At 44.9% G+C, this 15758-nt stretch overlaps 1 protein-coding gene across 7 annotated transcripts in view; it reads right to left on the bottom strand.

Moving 5' to 3' along the window:
• gria4b (glutamate receptor, ionotropic, AMPA 4b) overlaps positions 1 to 4169 on the bottom strand; it is a 176033-nt gene extending 171864 nt beyond the window's left edge. For all 7 annotated transcript variants that reach the window (XM_045224158.1, XM_045224162.1, XM_045224160.1 and 4 more), the window contains exons 1-2: positions 3832 to 4169; positions 2383 to 2541 (exon numbers count right to left, since the gene is read on the bottom strand). In XM_045224158.1, the coding sequence (XP_045080093.1) occupies positions 2383 to 2541; positions 3832 to 3919 (247 nt within the window). In that variant the 5' untranslated portion in view covers positions 3920 to 4169. The remainder of the gene's footprint in view (positions 1 to 2382; positions 2542 to 3831) is intronic.
• Positions 4170 to 15758: the final 11589 nt, after the last annotated feature.

The following is a 15758-nucleotide window of genomic DNA, read 5'->3' as shown; positions in this document are numbered from 1 at the left end:
CTTTCTGTCCAGACAGCATCAGACACATGGGCTACACATACATGTCCTCTGCCTCTGCCTCCCCCTAGAGTCTAAGCGCCCGGGGCTGGGTTTCTACTAAGCTAGCCTCATCGAGAACCAGGCCTCCCTAATAGGGTAAGCCTTGGGAAGTTCATGGCAGAAAACTAGCTAAATAGGGGTGGAGACCCGGTATAAATCAGTGACGCCTCGCTAAACGTCAAACCAATCAAATGCCTTGCTTGGGCGGAGCTCCAATAGTGCTCATTAGATTAGTGTCGTTGTGCAACAGCGCGTGACAATTATTTTTACATTCTATGGTGAGGATGGCTGTCAGCGTCTGGGTGAAGTGGTGAAACGGAATCAGGCGCAGGACACAGAACTGAGAAAAGTATGGCTTTACTAAACACAAAGTAAACCATAACAAACCCTCCACGCAGGGAAGAGCAAAACAACAGCTCAACAGACAACGTAACAACAAACAATCACGCACAAACCCAGGAGGGAAAACAGAGGTGATATAGGGAAACCAATAAGTCTAATGAGTAACAGGTGTGAATAATAAAGACAGGACTAGTGTGACACAGAAACATCGATCGGTGGCAGCTAGTACTCCGGTGACGACGAACGCCGAAGCCTGCCCGAGCAAGGAGGAGGGGCAGCCTCGGCTGTTTCCGTGACAGTGGCAGGGAAATCGTTTGTATGTTGATTTTATGTATAGAGCACACTTCTGACAAAGCATAATTAAGATATATATATATATTTTTTTAAATGAAACATAATAGCCTTACTGCTATTAGCCCATAGAAATGCATTGAATAACAGATTAATATATGAAAAAACAGATAGTCCAACATTTAATCAAAAGATAGTATGTTTTGAAGTGTCTGTCTTATATCTGAGAGATAAAAGAAAGTTCTGAAAAAATGACTTGTATACCTTTGACGTGGAAATGCCCAATTCACTTCCATTCTTTTTTGGGCCCGGTACCGGGTTACCTTCAGACGAGTCCAGTAGAGCAGAACGGAGAGTCTCATCTTTCCATAGAGGGGTCATACTAACATATTCATTTGTAGGTCAAACCGACGCTACAGACGTTTTTGTGAAAAGACCGATTTTCGAGATGTCTCCTGGTCTGACAAACATCAACAGATGCGGTAAGCTGACAAATGTATTTACTTATTTATTTTTTAGGCCCAGCTCATGAGGCCCCTTGATGATGTGAGGCCAGAGTCAATTGCTTCTTCTGCCTAATGGTAAGTCCGCCAGTGACTATACTATACTATACTATACTATACTATATACAAACCACCAACAGGACATGAGCGGAGAGACAGACTGAGAACGTGCAGATGTTGACCTTAACTAAGGAAGCCAACCCAGCTGAGGATGATGGGAAGAGATAAAAGCCTGACTGTGAGGGAGAAAGGTGTGTGTGTATACTAAAGCAGAGTAGATAAAGTCACGTCCAGTACCAGATTGCTGCCGTACCCGGGGGCAAGACAGGACAAGCCTCTGTTATTCTGTCCCCCCACCCCATCCCCACTCCGGAGGGCAGAAACACATGGCTCCTCAGGTTAGCAACAGGGTATGCACCACCACAACCAGCAGTCACTCCCCACAAACAAACAATGACAGGCTTAGCCAACACTGCTCCTCGCTGCCTGCTGCTGAGCCACAGCGATGAAGGGAAACATGCACAGCCTGCCACAACAACCTCACACACAGACATTGCATAGACGTGCATACATAAATGTGTGTACGTGCTCAAATGTATGCAAGGACGAGAGAATGCCTAGTTGGATAAGAATCACAGTTTGTGTCATGCACACACACACACACACACACACACACACAAACACAGACACACACACACACACACACACATACCTATACACACAAACACATACATACACATACACACACATACCTATACACACAAACACATACATACACACACACTGAGTTGAAGTTGGGAGGGAGCCAGAGAGTGTCCTGTCATGCTGCAGTGTTCATGGGGGACATACTGTATAGTGTGACTGTGTGTATGAGTCATGCATGTGTACATGTGTGACAGAGAAAGAAAGAAGGCTCACAGACACACTATCTTCCCACACTCTCACCATAGCATACAGTAACATACCACTATAGTCTCACAATGGTAAAGGGCAACCTTTCTCATGCCATTATACAATCCGAATCCCAACCACCCTTCCATCCTCCCCAACCTGGGCTTTTACCCTCTGCAATCACAGTCTAACAATGGACACAACCGTGTTATGCCAACACTCTGGCATCCCAACCAGAGTTTGACTTGACTGGTCAAATGACAAAGATAGCCATTAAAACATGAAATTGGGCCGCATCTGGCCAGTCTGTACTCACAGGCGTTGGTGACAGCGAAGCTGTTGGCCGTCTCGATGTTGTCCACATGAGGCACCAGGTTGAAGGGGGCCTCTGACACGTTGGGACTGGTATTGTGCAGGAAGATGGCCAGGCGAAATGCTGTGTATTCCTGATCCGTGTTTCTGATGAACAGGCCGCCTGCAGAGAGAGGGAGAAAGGGAGCGAGGGATGAGAGTGAGGTATTTATTATTATATGTATTATATATTTGTAGTTTTTTTGAAATCCTTTATTGTCACCGTTTAGCTATACATACATAGCTAAATCAAATGCAGGGAGAGAGAGAGAGACAGAAAGACAGAGAGAGAGAGAGAGAGAGAGAGAGAGAGAGAGAGAGAGAGAGAGAGAGAGAGAGAGAGAGAGAGATGGCGATAGTGAGCAATGGGATGTCTGACACTGCACATACAGTAAATGATTTTGATGAAAACAAGAGCCACAGCCAATAACCTTAACACATTGGCCCTCCCAAAGGACCCTGCCTGGAAATCGTAAAAGGTCAACCAAGCTGGTATAGAAATGTGACCCATTGGAATATCGCTTTAAAACACACCACACATCTATTAAGTTCAACATTACTATTCGACAGAGAGAGTTCATTCGACCCCGGTTGGAATTTATTTGCGTTCAGCATGATTTGTTCGGATGTGCTTGAGCTATAAAGAATCAAATTCGATCGACTCAGCAGTAATATTAACGCATTGGATTTACCGTAAGTTAAAGGCTAAAAGACAGGGGGAACTTGGCACTAGCAGAGATTTAGAGATCCCACCACGGCGCGGCTTTTAGGCTACATATAGTCAGTGCTTTAGCTGGGTTCGGATAGAGGCTCTAGCTTGAATAAACGCACTTCTGGTGTTTTCTCAGTGGCAAAGAAACCAGCCAGCAACATATGAAACAGTATGACTATGACAAACGGGTTTATGCAATAGGCGAACGGTATCTTCTGAATGTAACAGGGGCGAGTTTGCACTGCAGCAGGGCTACACACACTTTGAGAGAATTCCCGCTGCTGATCCAATCACTCCGACCAAGCGAAGCATCCAGTCACTGCTCAGAGCACTAGGCTACTGCTGCAGTGGGGCTTTGAACGGACACGGGCTGCTGAGGACCGCACTGGAACAGTTATGTATGACCATAAATACCTATTTCCCTTGTGCACATACGAGAAAAAACAGAAAATCAACTAGGAACAAATTGAAATTGTCATTTTAATACAGTAATAGGTTTGTGTCGGCGCTTTTAAATTCTCAGTCAATTCTACTTTGCAATGTGAAAATGTTGTGTGATCATGAACAACGAACAAGTAGCCTATTTCCTAACACAGTCACATAAACTATAATGAAAACAAGATCTTATTTACTGCTTCATAACCAGATTGGCAAATGTCCATGCCCTTTTGATTGTCAAGCACTGATGTAGGCTACACTTACCGATCTGTACACTGCTTGGGAAAGCACCCATTGTGAGTCCCCAAAAGACAGACAATATCAATAGAAACTGGTCACAAGAAATCCTCATTTTGTTTTGGTTAAAAACTGATAAGAGACATTGAGGAGGATGACAGTCGGGGGAAAAACAAGACGAAAAGAAAAAGAGAGGCTCCGTTCATTAGCAATCCATTATGGGTTGAATTTTCCCCCGCAGTGCCCGCGGACGCTGGTATGTACGGCTGTCCGGCAGTAGAGACGTTACACACATAAGATGAGGGGAGCTTGCCAGTGGTGGGCTGCATGCATGGAGAGCAGAATCGACCCTGTCTCGCTCTCTGCTGTCGTTCTCGCACTACACAGTGCGCACCCTCCCGCACATATTCCCTCAACGCCGCCCTGTTACTCGTTGAGAAGAAGTGTCCTATTCTAATCGCAGGTTAGCGTTTTTAGCCATTAATCTTGTTCTGGAGGCAGCTTTGCGGAGTGGTCAATAGCGGGCACAGGCATAAGTCATAAAATCTGATTTTAAACCTAACCCTAACCTTAACCACACAGCTAACCCTAATGCCTAAACCTAAACTTCAATTTTGTTTTCATGAATTTTTACAATACATCCAACTTTGCAGCTGGTTTAAGGGAAAGTAGCTCAGTTCTGCCTCCAGGACAAAACTCATGACAATAAACGAGAACTTGCATTCTATTCAACCAGTTATGGTATGCGGAGGACCATTGAATTTCATCACACTTATATAATTAGCCTATCTATGACACAGCAGACCGTTTGAGACTCTGGTATTGTATCGTTATACGAATGTCATCGATTCATTATGTTATCTGATGTTATTTGCACCGTTGTGGTGCCATGACTTGTTGTCGGTTATAACGTAGCTCTTGTAGCTCTTGTAGCGCAAAGGAGAGAAGCACGGGTGCAATGCACTGTGAGCTAGGGGCCCATGTGGGATTTGCAATGATATAGCTATGTGCCAGTGAATGAATCTGCACGTTCCACTTAGGAAATCAAAATTAATCTTGTAAGATATTATATGATGTTGTTGTGAATAAAGCAAGTTTTGCAATTCAGTGGCCTCCGGGCGACACTAGCTATAAAAGTGAGAGAAATACACTACATGCCCAAAAGTATGTGGGCACATGCTCGTCGAACATCTCATTCCAAAATCATGGGAAATAATATGGAGTTGGTCCCCCCTTTGCTGCTATAATAGCCTCCACTCACTCTTCTGGGAAGGCTTTCCACTAGATGTTGGAACATTGCTGCGGGGACTTGCTTCCATTCAGCCACAAGAGCATTAGTGAGGTTGGGCACTGATGTTAGGCGATTAGGCCTGGCTCACAGTCAGTGTTCCAAATATATATTTATTTTTTTGTCATTTAGCAGACGCTCTTATCCAGAGATACTTACAGTTAATGGCTAAAAACACATCATTATTATTTTATTTTTGTTCATACCCCCCGTGGGAATCGAACCCACAACCCTGGCATTGCAAACGCCATGCTCTACCAACTCAGCTACATCCCTGCCGGCCATTCCCTCCCCTACCCTGGGCCAATTGTGCGCTGCCCCATGGGTCTCCCGGTTGCGGCCAGCTACGACAGAGCCTGGATTCGAACCAGGATCTCTAGTGGCACAGCTAGCACTGCGATGCAGTGCCTTAGACCACTGCCACTCGGGAGGCCAATTCATCATAAAGATGTTCGATGGGGCAGAGGTCAGGGCTCTGTGCAGGCCAGTCAAGTTCATCCACAACGATATCGAAAAACCATTTCTGTATGGACCTCGCTTTGTGCACGGGGGTGTCATGTCATGCTGAAACAGGAAAATTACTTCTCCAAACTGTTGCCACAAAGTTGTAAGCACAGAATCGTCTAGAATGTCATTGTATGCTGTAGCGTTAAGATTTCCCTTCATTGGAACTAAGGAGCCTAAACCATGAAAAACCGCTCCAGACCATTATTCCTCCTCCATCAAACTCTACAGTTGGCACTATGCATTGGGGCAGGTAGCGTTCTCCTGCCATCCACCAAACCCAGATTTGTCCATCGGACTGCCAGATGGTGAAGCATGATGCATCACTCCAGAGTACGCGTTTCCACTCCTCGAGTCCAATGGCGGCGAGCTTTACACCACTCCAGCCGATGCTTGGCATTGCGCATGGTGATCTTAGGCTTGTGTGTGGCTGCTTGGCCATGGAAACCCATTACATGAAGCTCCTGACTAACAGTTATTGTGCTGATGTTGCTTCCAGAGGCAGTTTGGAACTCAGTAGTGAGTGTTGCAACCGAGGACATACGATTTTTATCCGCTACACACTTCAGCAGTCGGGGGTCCCGTTCTGTGAGCTTGTGTGGCCTACCGCTTCACGGCTGAGACATTGTTGCTCCTAGATGTTTCCACTTCACAATAACAGCACTTACAGTTGACCGGGGCAGCTCTAGCAGGCCAGAAATTTGACAAACTGACCTGTTGGAAAGGTGGCATCCTATGACGGTGCCACGTCGAAAGTCACTGAGCTCTTCAGTAAGGTCATTCTACTGCCAATGTTTGTGTATGGAGATTGCAAAGCTGTGTGCTCGATTTTATACACCTGTCAGCAACAGGTGTGGCTGAAATAGCCGAATGCACTCATTTGAAGGGGTGTCCACATACTCTTGGATATATAGTGTATGAGCCAGTGTTGTTGTCATTCACCTCATGTTTAGCTGATTTGAGATTTGTATTCGCAGCTCTATACAAAGGACTAGGCCATCTCACACAATACAAACCTTGCTTCGGTAGGCCTATTCACTATTCATGTCTTTTCTTTTGCTTTCTTCGTTGTCACATTGCAAGGTGAATAGCAGGTTTAGGACTAACCACATGACTATGAAGGACCTGCACGCAGAAGACACACGCACAGACACACACCTGCACGGATGCAGGCAGGCAACCTTAACAGTATAAAAGGCAAACTGTAAATAGATTTTGCTTTTGTCAATATGCTAATATGAAACAACTTTGATCACCCTCACTTTCGCTCGCGCTCCAATGGATTTAATTAAGACGTTTATGTAGCCTATGCAGATTGCACACTCCTAATTGCCATGCTCGAGCTGCCCTTGCTACAAGGAATGATAGCGATATTAGATTGGAGAGACAGATCAGAATGTGATATTGCAGCATCGTATACAGTATGTCAGCAGCACTATCTGCCCTTTCGACGTTTTCGACCCCTACAGACAGACAGAGGTGACGTAGTGCGGACGCGCTGTGCTGTAAATTAGGCCGCTGTCCAGGGTGCTGAAACTAAACTGTCAGTCCGTGGGCCCTGAAACTAGTAGACAGATAAAGCAAGCTTACTTGGTAATACTGTTATGTGGCGCGCTGTGGGTTAGGCTGCTGTCCATGGTGCTGAAATAAACTTCTGTCCGCTGTACTGAAAGTATATAGACCGTTAATAAAACCAACCTTTATACTACTGTACATATAGGAAAACCAGGGCTCTGTGGGTTAGGCCGCTGTTCATGGTGCTAAAATTAAACTAAACTGTCAGTCTGCGGTCCTAAAATTAGCGTGCTGATAAATTGAACTTTACTAACTACTACGGTACTAGGGTCGCGAAACAGTATGAACACACAATAACTTATGAACATATGGTGGTCTTGCTTTATGAACATGTAACTTGAGGATTGCAACATGTTCAATTGATCAAGCCCTCTGTTATGGAACTAGGGAGCTCCTGTCGGTAAATAGCATCAGAGATGAACAAAATAGCAAATGTACAACAGAGAGAACGTCTCCAGGCTGAGCTTGTTGGAGTAGGGTGAAGTTGCCCCTAGACGTTGATGTTGGGTCAGTTTGGATTTTCCCCTAATGGTTAAGGTTAGGCTTGCTGTTCTACACAGCTTTAAATTGGACCACTGGTTACATATGTTACAGTATATTGGCCTATGTTCAACATAATGAATCAAGTGCATAATAAACTATATTTAGATTTGGTGTAGAGCCATTTTCTGTTTACCATCAAACGTCACGTTTGAGTGATGCGCGTGCATCCCGAAAATCAATAGACTGTCTAGCAGGACAGCTAACGCTGATGTCGGGACCTTGACAAACTTAACAGTGAGTGAGTGATGACCATGAAAACACGAAATACTTATGGCTATAGCTATCTTCAACAAGTATATTATTATTTTGGCTTTATTTAGATCTATTTGTAATATTTTACTTTGCCTCGCTGGCTTGTTAGGTAATCAATCCTCTGATGACATCTACAATGTTGTAGAAGATAACCATCGGATTACGCGTTTGTTAACTTGCACTTGCTGCATTTGAAGTCGCATACTGTATGGTCCTATCCACTGCTAGGTAAACAAAGAGGTTTCTGATGACGAACGTTGCGGGCAACTTTTCATGACGCTGCCGGGAAATGGATCTTTAGGCATTCAGGATTTGAACTTGAAGAGATTGTAGATTTTTGAATATTACCCTACTTCATTATCGTCACTTTAAACCTCACTACTTATACCTTTTTATTATAATAGTCAGACTAGCCTCCTCTAGAACCATTACAATGATAGGCCTACAGTGATAAAATATCTATAAAGTTCCAAAAAAAAACAGTTCCTCTGCCATATCTGAATCCGATACACTCCATTTACTATATGTTACATTTCATATGGTATGTATTCATTTGTGGATGTCCATCACCCATTTCGTATGGTATGTTACGAATTACAATTCGTATGATATGTTACTGTCACACCCTAATCTGTTTCACCTGTCTTTGTGATTGTCTCCAGGTGTTGCCCATCTTCCCCATTACCCCAATGTATTTATACCTGTGTTCTCTGTTTGTCTGTTGCCAGTTCGTTTTGTTTCGTCAAGCCTACCAGCAGTTTTCCCCTTGCTCCTGTCTTTCTCATGTTCCTGTTTTCTAGTTTTCCCGGTTTTGACCATTCTGCCTGCCCTAACCCTGAGCCTGCCTGCCATTCTGTACCATGTCACACCACCCTGGATTATTGACCTCTGCCTGCCCTGACCCTGAGATTGCCTGCCGTTCTGTACCTTTTGGATTCTGATCTGGATTACTGACCTCTGCCTGCCCTTGACCTGTCGTTTGCCTGCCCCCTGTTTTTGTAATAAACGTTTGTTACTTCAACACTGTCTGCATCTGGGTCTTCTCCTGAAATGTGAAAGTTACGAATTTGCAAAACGTACAATATGTTACGAATTTGGGAAACGTACTATATGTTACCAATTTGCTAAAAGTATGATACTGTATGTTACAAATTCTAGCTAGGTTGCTAACGTTAGCTAGCATAGGCTAGGGGTTAGGGTTAGGGTTAAGGTTAGGGTTAAGTTTAGGAGTTAGGTTAAAGGGTTAGGGGAAGGGTTAGCTAAAAGCGTTAAGGTTAGGGTTAGGGTTAAGGGAAGGGTTAGCTAACATGCTACGTAGTTGAATTTTTTTGAAAAGTTGCCAATTAGCTAAAATGCTAAAGTTGCCCGTGATGAGATTCAAATTCGCAACCACCCGACTTTCATTTTTGCCTTAAGTAACCATCTGTCTTATGTAACCATACCAAAAGTAACATATCATATACAGTCGTGGTCAAAAGTTTTGAGAATGACACAAGTATTGGTCTTCACAAAGTTCGCTGATTCAGTGTTATGAGATATTTTTGTCAGATGTTACTATGGTATACTGAAGTATAATTACAAGCATTCCATAAGTGTCAAATGCTTTTATTGACAATTACATTAAGTTTATGCAAAGAGTCAATATTTGCAGTGTTGACCCTTCTTTTTCAAGACCTCTGCAATCCGCCCTGGCATGCTATCAATTAACTTCTGGGCCACATCCTGACTGATGGCAGCCCATTCTTGCATAATCAATGCTTGGAGGTTGTCAGAATTTGTGAGGTTTTGTTTGTCCACCCGCCTCTTGAGGATCGACCACAAGTTCTCAATGGGATTAAGGTCTGGGGAGTATCCTGGCCATGGCCCCAAATTTCAATGTTTTGTTCCCAGAGCCACTTAGTTATCACTTTTGCCTTATGGCAAGGTGCTCCATCATGCTGGAAAAGGCATTGGTCGTCACCAAACTGTTCTTGGATGGTTGGGAGAAGTTGCTCTCGGAGGATGTGTTGGTACCATTCTTTATTCATGGGTGTGTTCTTAGGCAAAATTGTGAGTGAGCCCACTCCCTTGGCTGAGAAGCAACCCCACACATGAATGGTCTCAGGATGCTTTACTGTTGGCATGACACAGGACTGATGGTAGCGCTCACCTTGTCTTCTCCGGACAAGGTGTTTTCCGGATGCCCCAAACAATCGGAAAGGGGATTCATCAGAGAAAATGACTTTACCCCAGTCCTCAGCAGTCCAATCCCTGTACCTTTTGCAGAATATCAGTCTGTCCCTGATGTTTTTCCTGGAGAGAAGTGGTTTCTTTGCTGCCCTTCTTGACACCAGGCCATCCTCCAAAAGTCTTCACCTCACTGTGCGTGCAGATGCACTCACACCTGCCTGCTGCCATTCCTGAGCAAGCTCTGCACTGGTGGTGCCCCGATCCCGCAGCTGAATCAACTTTAGGAGACGTCCTGGCGCTTGCTGGACTTTCTTGGGCGCCCTGACGCCTTCTTCACAACAATTGAACCTCTCTCCTTGAAGTTCTTGATGATCTGATAAATGGTTGATTTAGGTGCAATCTTACTAGCAGCTATATCTTTGCCTGTGAAGCCCTTTTTGTGCAAAGCAATGATGACGGCACGTGTTTCCTTGCAGGTAACCATGGTTAACAGAGGAAGAACAATGATTTCAAGCACCACCCTCCTTTTAAAGCTTCCAGTCTGTTATTCTAACTCAATCAGCATGACAGAGCGATCTCCAGCCTTGTCCTCGTCAACACTCTCACCTGTGTTAACGAGAGAATCACAGACATGATGGCAGCTGGTCCTTTTGTGGCAGGGCTGAAATGCAGTGGAAATGTTTTAAGTTCATTTTCATGGCAAAGAGGGACTTTGCAATGAATTCCAATTCATCTGATCACTCTTCATGACATTCTGGAGTATATGCAAATTGACATCATCAAAACTGAGGCAGCAGACTTTGTGAAAATTAGTATTTGTGTCATTCTCAAAACTTTTGACCACGACTGTACATTTGAGAGTCCTGGATTTACATTTACTATGTTACGAGACTAGGCTGCAAATCTGCAACATTCCGAAAACACCATTCTCACAATCTTTTCCCATCTGGGCAAGACACATCAACTATTTATTTTAAACTTTTTTTGTCATTTAGCAGACGCTCTTTTCCAGAGCGACTTACATTAGTGAGTGCATACATTTTCATACTTTTCCGTAATGGTCCCCTGTGGGAATCGAACCCACAACCCTGGCGTTGCAAGCGCCATTCTCTACCAACTGAGACACACAGGGCACATCATGTAATATACTGTATACTGTATGTGGTATATACGGCCCTAGAAGTTGCTGAAAGTCCAAAAAGACAAAACAATGCAGTAGATTAGACCTCGTGGTGATGTATGTCAGACTCCAGATGGGTTAAGTGTTAGGATCAGTCACCTCTTTAAATTCAATTGTCATTTTTTTCTCCAGAATTATTTCAAAAGGCCTTATGTCTGTCTCTTTGGCAGCTAAATATCTCTCATGGCTGACATTGTGACGTTTCATTATAGTCGATTGGTTAGGTTGTGCCTCAAATGGCACCCTATTCTGTAGGCCTATTTGTGACCAGAGCCTATAGAAGCAGTGCACTATATAGGGAATAAACTAGGGTGCCATTTGGGATGTAGACAAATACCATTAGGGTGAAAGCTAGCTATGCTGATTGTGTCATTTAGCACACACTGTCTGTTCCTCTTTACTGGCAGTCAGTGTGTGAGGGATTGAATGTGCCAAGGTTTTGTGAATGAGAGTGTAGTTTGTGTAGGTGCGGGAGGCACAGGTTGGGGGTGCGTGTGTGTGTGTGTGTGTGTGTGTGTGTGTGTGTGTGTGTGTGTGTGTGTGTGTGTGTCAGTGCATAGTGGAAGTCTGCCATCATTACAGACAGATGGGTAGCCAGCGGTAGGTTTTTGAACTATCAAATTAATAATATACAGTATAGCCATTGATTCTTGAAAATTATAACTTCTAAATGCCTTATGAGCTTAGTTCGACTGTCTTACTCCATCACAATCCTTATGCATAATAACCCTGTCATAGACATTATCTGTTTCTCACACGTTCACTCTCTCTTTCTCACAGACATGCCACACACACAGACAGACAGGCAGACAGGTAGGCAGACAGGCAGGCAGACAAACACACACAGGGTCTCACAGCATTGGGTCTCGCTCCCTCTCACCCCACGGTGACCTCTCTGTAGTGCACTACTTTTGTCCAGGACCCATAGGGTTCTGGTCAAAAGTAGTGCACTTTATAGGGAATAGGGTGCCATTTGGGATGCACACATGATCACAACACCGCCTGACTCACCGCACTGCTATGCTACTCCTAACAATGGTGTGACTCAAAAAAACATTTTACATGTATCGCTATCTGCATGAGCCCCTTTGATATAAACGGATAATTGACAAGACAAGGAAGTTCTCCACTGGCAACGTTTTGGCAGCGTTTCCAATAGCTGTAAATCAGCTCCTGTGGGCATTTCTACGATGGTGTGTCAAGGACGTTGGCTTACTTATGTAAGCACATCACTACTACAGTAGGAATGCGTCCCAAATGGCACCCTATTTCCTATATAGTGTACTACTTTTGGAGAAAGAAAGAGAGGGAGAGAAAGAGAGAGAGAAAGAAATAGAGTGAGAGAGAGTGAGAGAGAGAAAGTGAGAGAGAGAGAAAGAAAGAGAGTGAGAGAAAGAGAGTGAGAGAGAGAGAGAGAGAGAGAGTGAGAGTGAGAGAGAGAGAGAGAGACAGAGAGAGAGGAAGAGAGAGGTGGGGTGGTGGGGGGGGAGTATTCATTTGTCTCCCTTGGATATAATGAACTCGCGATTGGATCAAATGTCCGATTGAATTGCCGAGGCGTAGAGAAGGCCTTTTATTGATTTCCGAAGTGGGCCTGCAGATGGGTTGGAAATGGAAGCGAGGCATTGGTGTTTTTGTCTTTATTCATATTTTTTCTCTATGCTGAAGGTTGGGCATTAAAGTCCCAGCCATCGTCATGTCTAGTTTAGTAAATCCATATCTGTGAATTGTTAAGTTGTTTATTGTCTTTATCTATGTCTATTGTCCAAAATGAAATTAAATATATATTTTTGAAAGAAAAGGGAGCAAGGCGAGGACTGTGCATCCCAAATGGCACCCTATTCCCTATATAGTGCATGCACTACTTTCGACCAGGGCCCATAGTTGTCATTTGAGACGTAACTAGGAGACTTCTACTTCTACTCTGCCAGGCTGGGAGAGGAGAGGAGGAAGGGAGGGAGGGAGGGAGGGAGGAGGGAGGGAGGGAAGGAAGGAAGGAAGGAAGGAGAGAGGGAAGGAAGGAAGGAAGGAAGGAAGAAAGGAAGGAAGGAAGGAAGGAAGGAAGGAAGGAAGGAAGGAAGGAAGGAAGGAAGGAAGGAAGGAAGGAAGGAAGGAAGGAAGGAAGGAAGGAGAGGAGAGGAGAGGAGAGAGGAGAGGAGAGGAGAGGAGAGGAGAGGAGAGGAGAGGAGAGGAGAGGAGAGGAGAAAAGGGAAGAAAAGAGAAGAGAAGAGAAGAGAAGAAAATAATTAAAAAGAAAGGAGAGAAAAAGGTCAAACAACAGTCTCTGTCTGGGTGAAGGATGCTGTGTGACTAGACCCTACAGTATGTACTGCCACACTGTCCTACTGCGTGCGCATCATGCGTGTGTGTGTGTGCGTGCGTGTACCTGTGTGTACACGTACATGTGTGTATTAGTAATATGTACTCCTGCCCAGGGCTATTATATTTCTCTCTCTCTCTCTCTCTGTTTCTCTGTAAGTAGTAAACAGTCATAGTCTTTTGATAAATACCCTTTTCTTTTCCCACCAACATGCCGTTAGCTCGGTGAACCCGGCCGGCCCTACCAGCCCCACACACATCACATTTTCTCTGGGTAAATTCATTTGTTTTCATTTCTCCACGGCCCCTGTCCCCTGCCTCCTCCTTCAAAAGTGCACTACATAGGGAATAAGCTACCATTTGGAACATAAAATAGTAATCACTTAGCGTACAGTGGGCAGTCTTTATTTTACAATAATACCACAGGTATAGCAGGGCGATATCATAAACGACTAGAGCTGTTTTAGGCATCTGACTGATTCCTATAGCAACGAGCAGCTTCCCTCTATTCAGGCCAGGTGGGAGACTGGGAGCCCTCTTAACACAGCCTAATACCCAGAGGGTGTGTGTGTGTGTGTTGCTGTGTGCGTGTGTGTACACGTACATGTGTTTATTAGATATATGTGCTCCTGCCCAGGGCTATTATATTTCTCTCTCTCTCTCTCTCTGTTTCTCTGTAAGTAGTAAACAGTCATAGTTTTTTGATAAATACCCTTTTATTTTCCCCTAACATGCCGTTAGTTTGGTTAACCAGGCCGGCCCCACACACGACATTGTCTCCTGGTATATTAATTTGTTTTAATTTCTCCACGGCCCCTGTCCACCTCCTCCTCCTCCTCCCCCTCCCCCTCCCCTGGTAGTGGTTTACTCCAAGGAGCCAGCTGACTCACTGGGGGGAGGATGGGGAATGGGGGAGTGGGGAGGAGGAAGAGGAGGAGGACAGGGGTTAAAGCAAGCGCCAGATTCCTGAACTGAACACTGAGAAAAAGGAGGAGGAGGAAAAGGAGAGGAAGTGAGAGGAGGAGGTGGAGGTGGAGGAGAGGAGAGGAGAGGAGAGGAGGAGGTGCAGGAGGGGAGGAGGAGGAAGGAGACAGACAACAAACTGATCGCTAAATGGCCAGCTTATAGAGGGATCCATCGAGGGCATAAAACGCCAGATCCCGAAAAAAGGAGGAGGAAGAAGAAAAGGAAGAGGAGGAAGACAAAGAAGAGGAGAGAACCCAGATGAGACGACAAACTGATGAGGGCCGGCCGGTTTAGGGATCTGTTGATTGACGTATAAGCTGGCGCGGTACGGCGGAAGCCCCCCCTGGCCACCCCAACAGTATACGCTGTTACAGGCACCAATTGATTAATTGAACCGAACACCCACCCTGAAATGATTAGTTCCACTTTCCATGGCAACTGGGAGGCCCCTTTGAAACACAAACGGGAATGATTACTTATTCCCTCCCCCTTCCTCTCTCTCATCTACTCTCTCTGATTTCGCTATCCATCCGTCTCTGGCCTCTCTCTGTGTATTTGCCCTGTCCTCACTCTCTCTCCTCCCTCTCTTTCTTCTCTCTCTCTACTCACTTTTTTCCCCTCAGTCTTCTTCTCTCATGAATATGGAATAACATGGAGTCCCTGCAATGCGCTTGGCTGCCTGTATCACAGTCCCCTAGCAGAGAAGAGCCACAGATGATGGACTCAGGGACTCTTTATACTCTGGCTGCATCCCAAATAGCACCTTTTCCCTATACAGTGCGCTACCTTTGACCAGGGGCCACAGGGTTTTGGTCAAAAGTAGCGCACTACATGGGGAATAGGGTGCCATTTGGAACGCAGCCTCTCTCTCATTTCAATGACAAGGGAGGGAGAAGAATCGTGGACATCATTGGCTGGAGTATATAGCCTAGCTAACATCCTGTGATTGTAATGTGACGCACAAGGACTGATGATGAGTCACAACGTGTTGTTGTTGTTGAACAGGAGTGGGCCTCCTGACATAGCCTGGTTAATCCAGTCTGAATGCTGCTTTCAAGTCAAACAATAGTGAGTGTTGTGTGCAGGTCTACTCTGTGTCATAATGCATTCCACTAATCAGAAGACACGAATCACAAAAAGCACAAGGTGCCCAGTGTC

Source organism: Coregonus clupeaformis, chromosome 13 (genome assembly GCF_020615455.1).
Source record: "Coregonus clupeaformis isolate EN_2021a chromosome 13, ASM2061545v1, whole genome shotgun sequence".
In the NCBI taxonomy this organism is placed as follows: domain Eukaryota; kingdom Metazoa; phylum Chordata; class Actinopteri; order Salmoniformes; family Salmonidae; genus Coregonus; species Coregonus clupeaformis.
The sequence above is the reverse complement of the archived record's forward strand: the minus strand, read 5'-3'. Positions and strand labels throughout refer to the sequence as shown.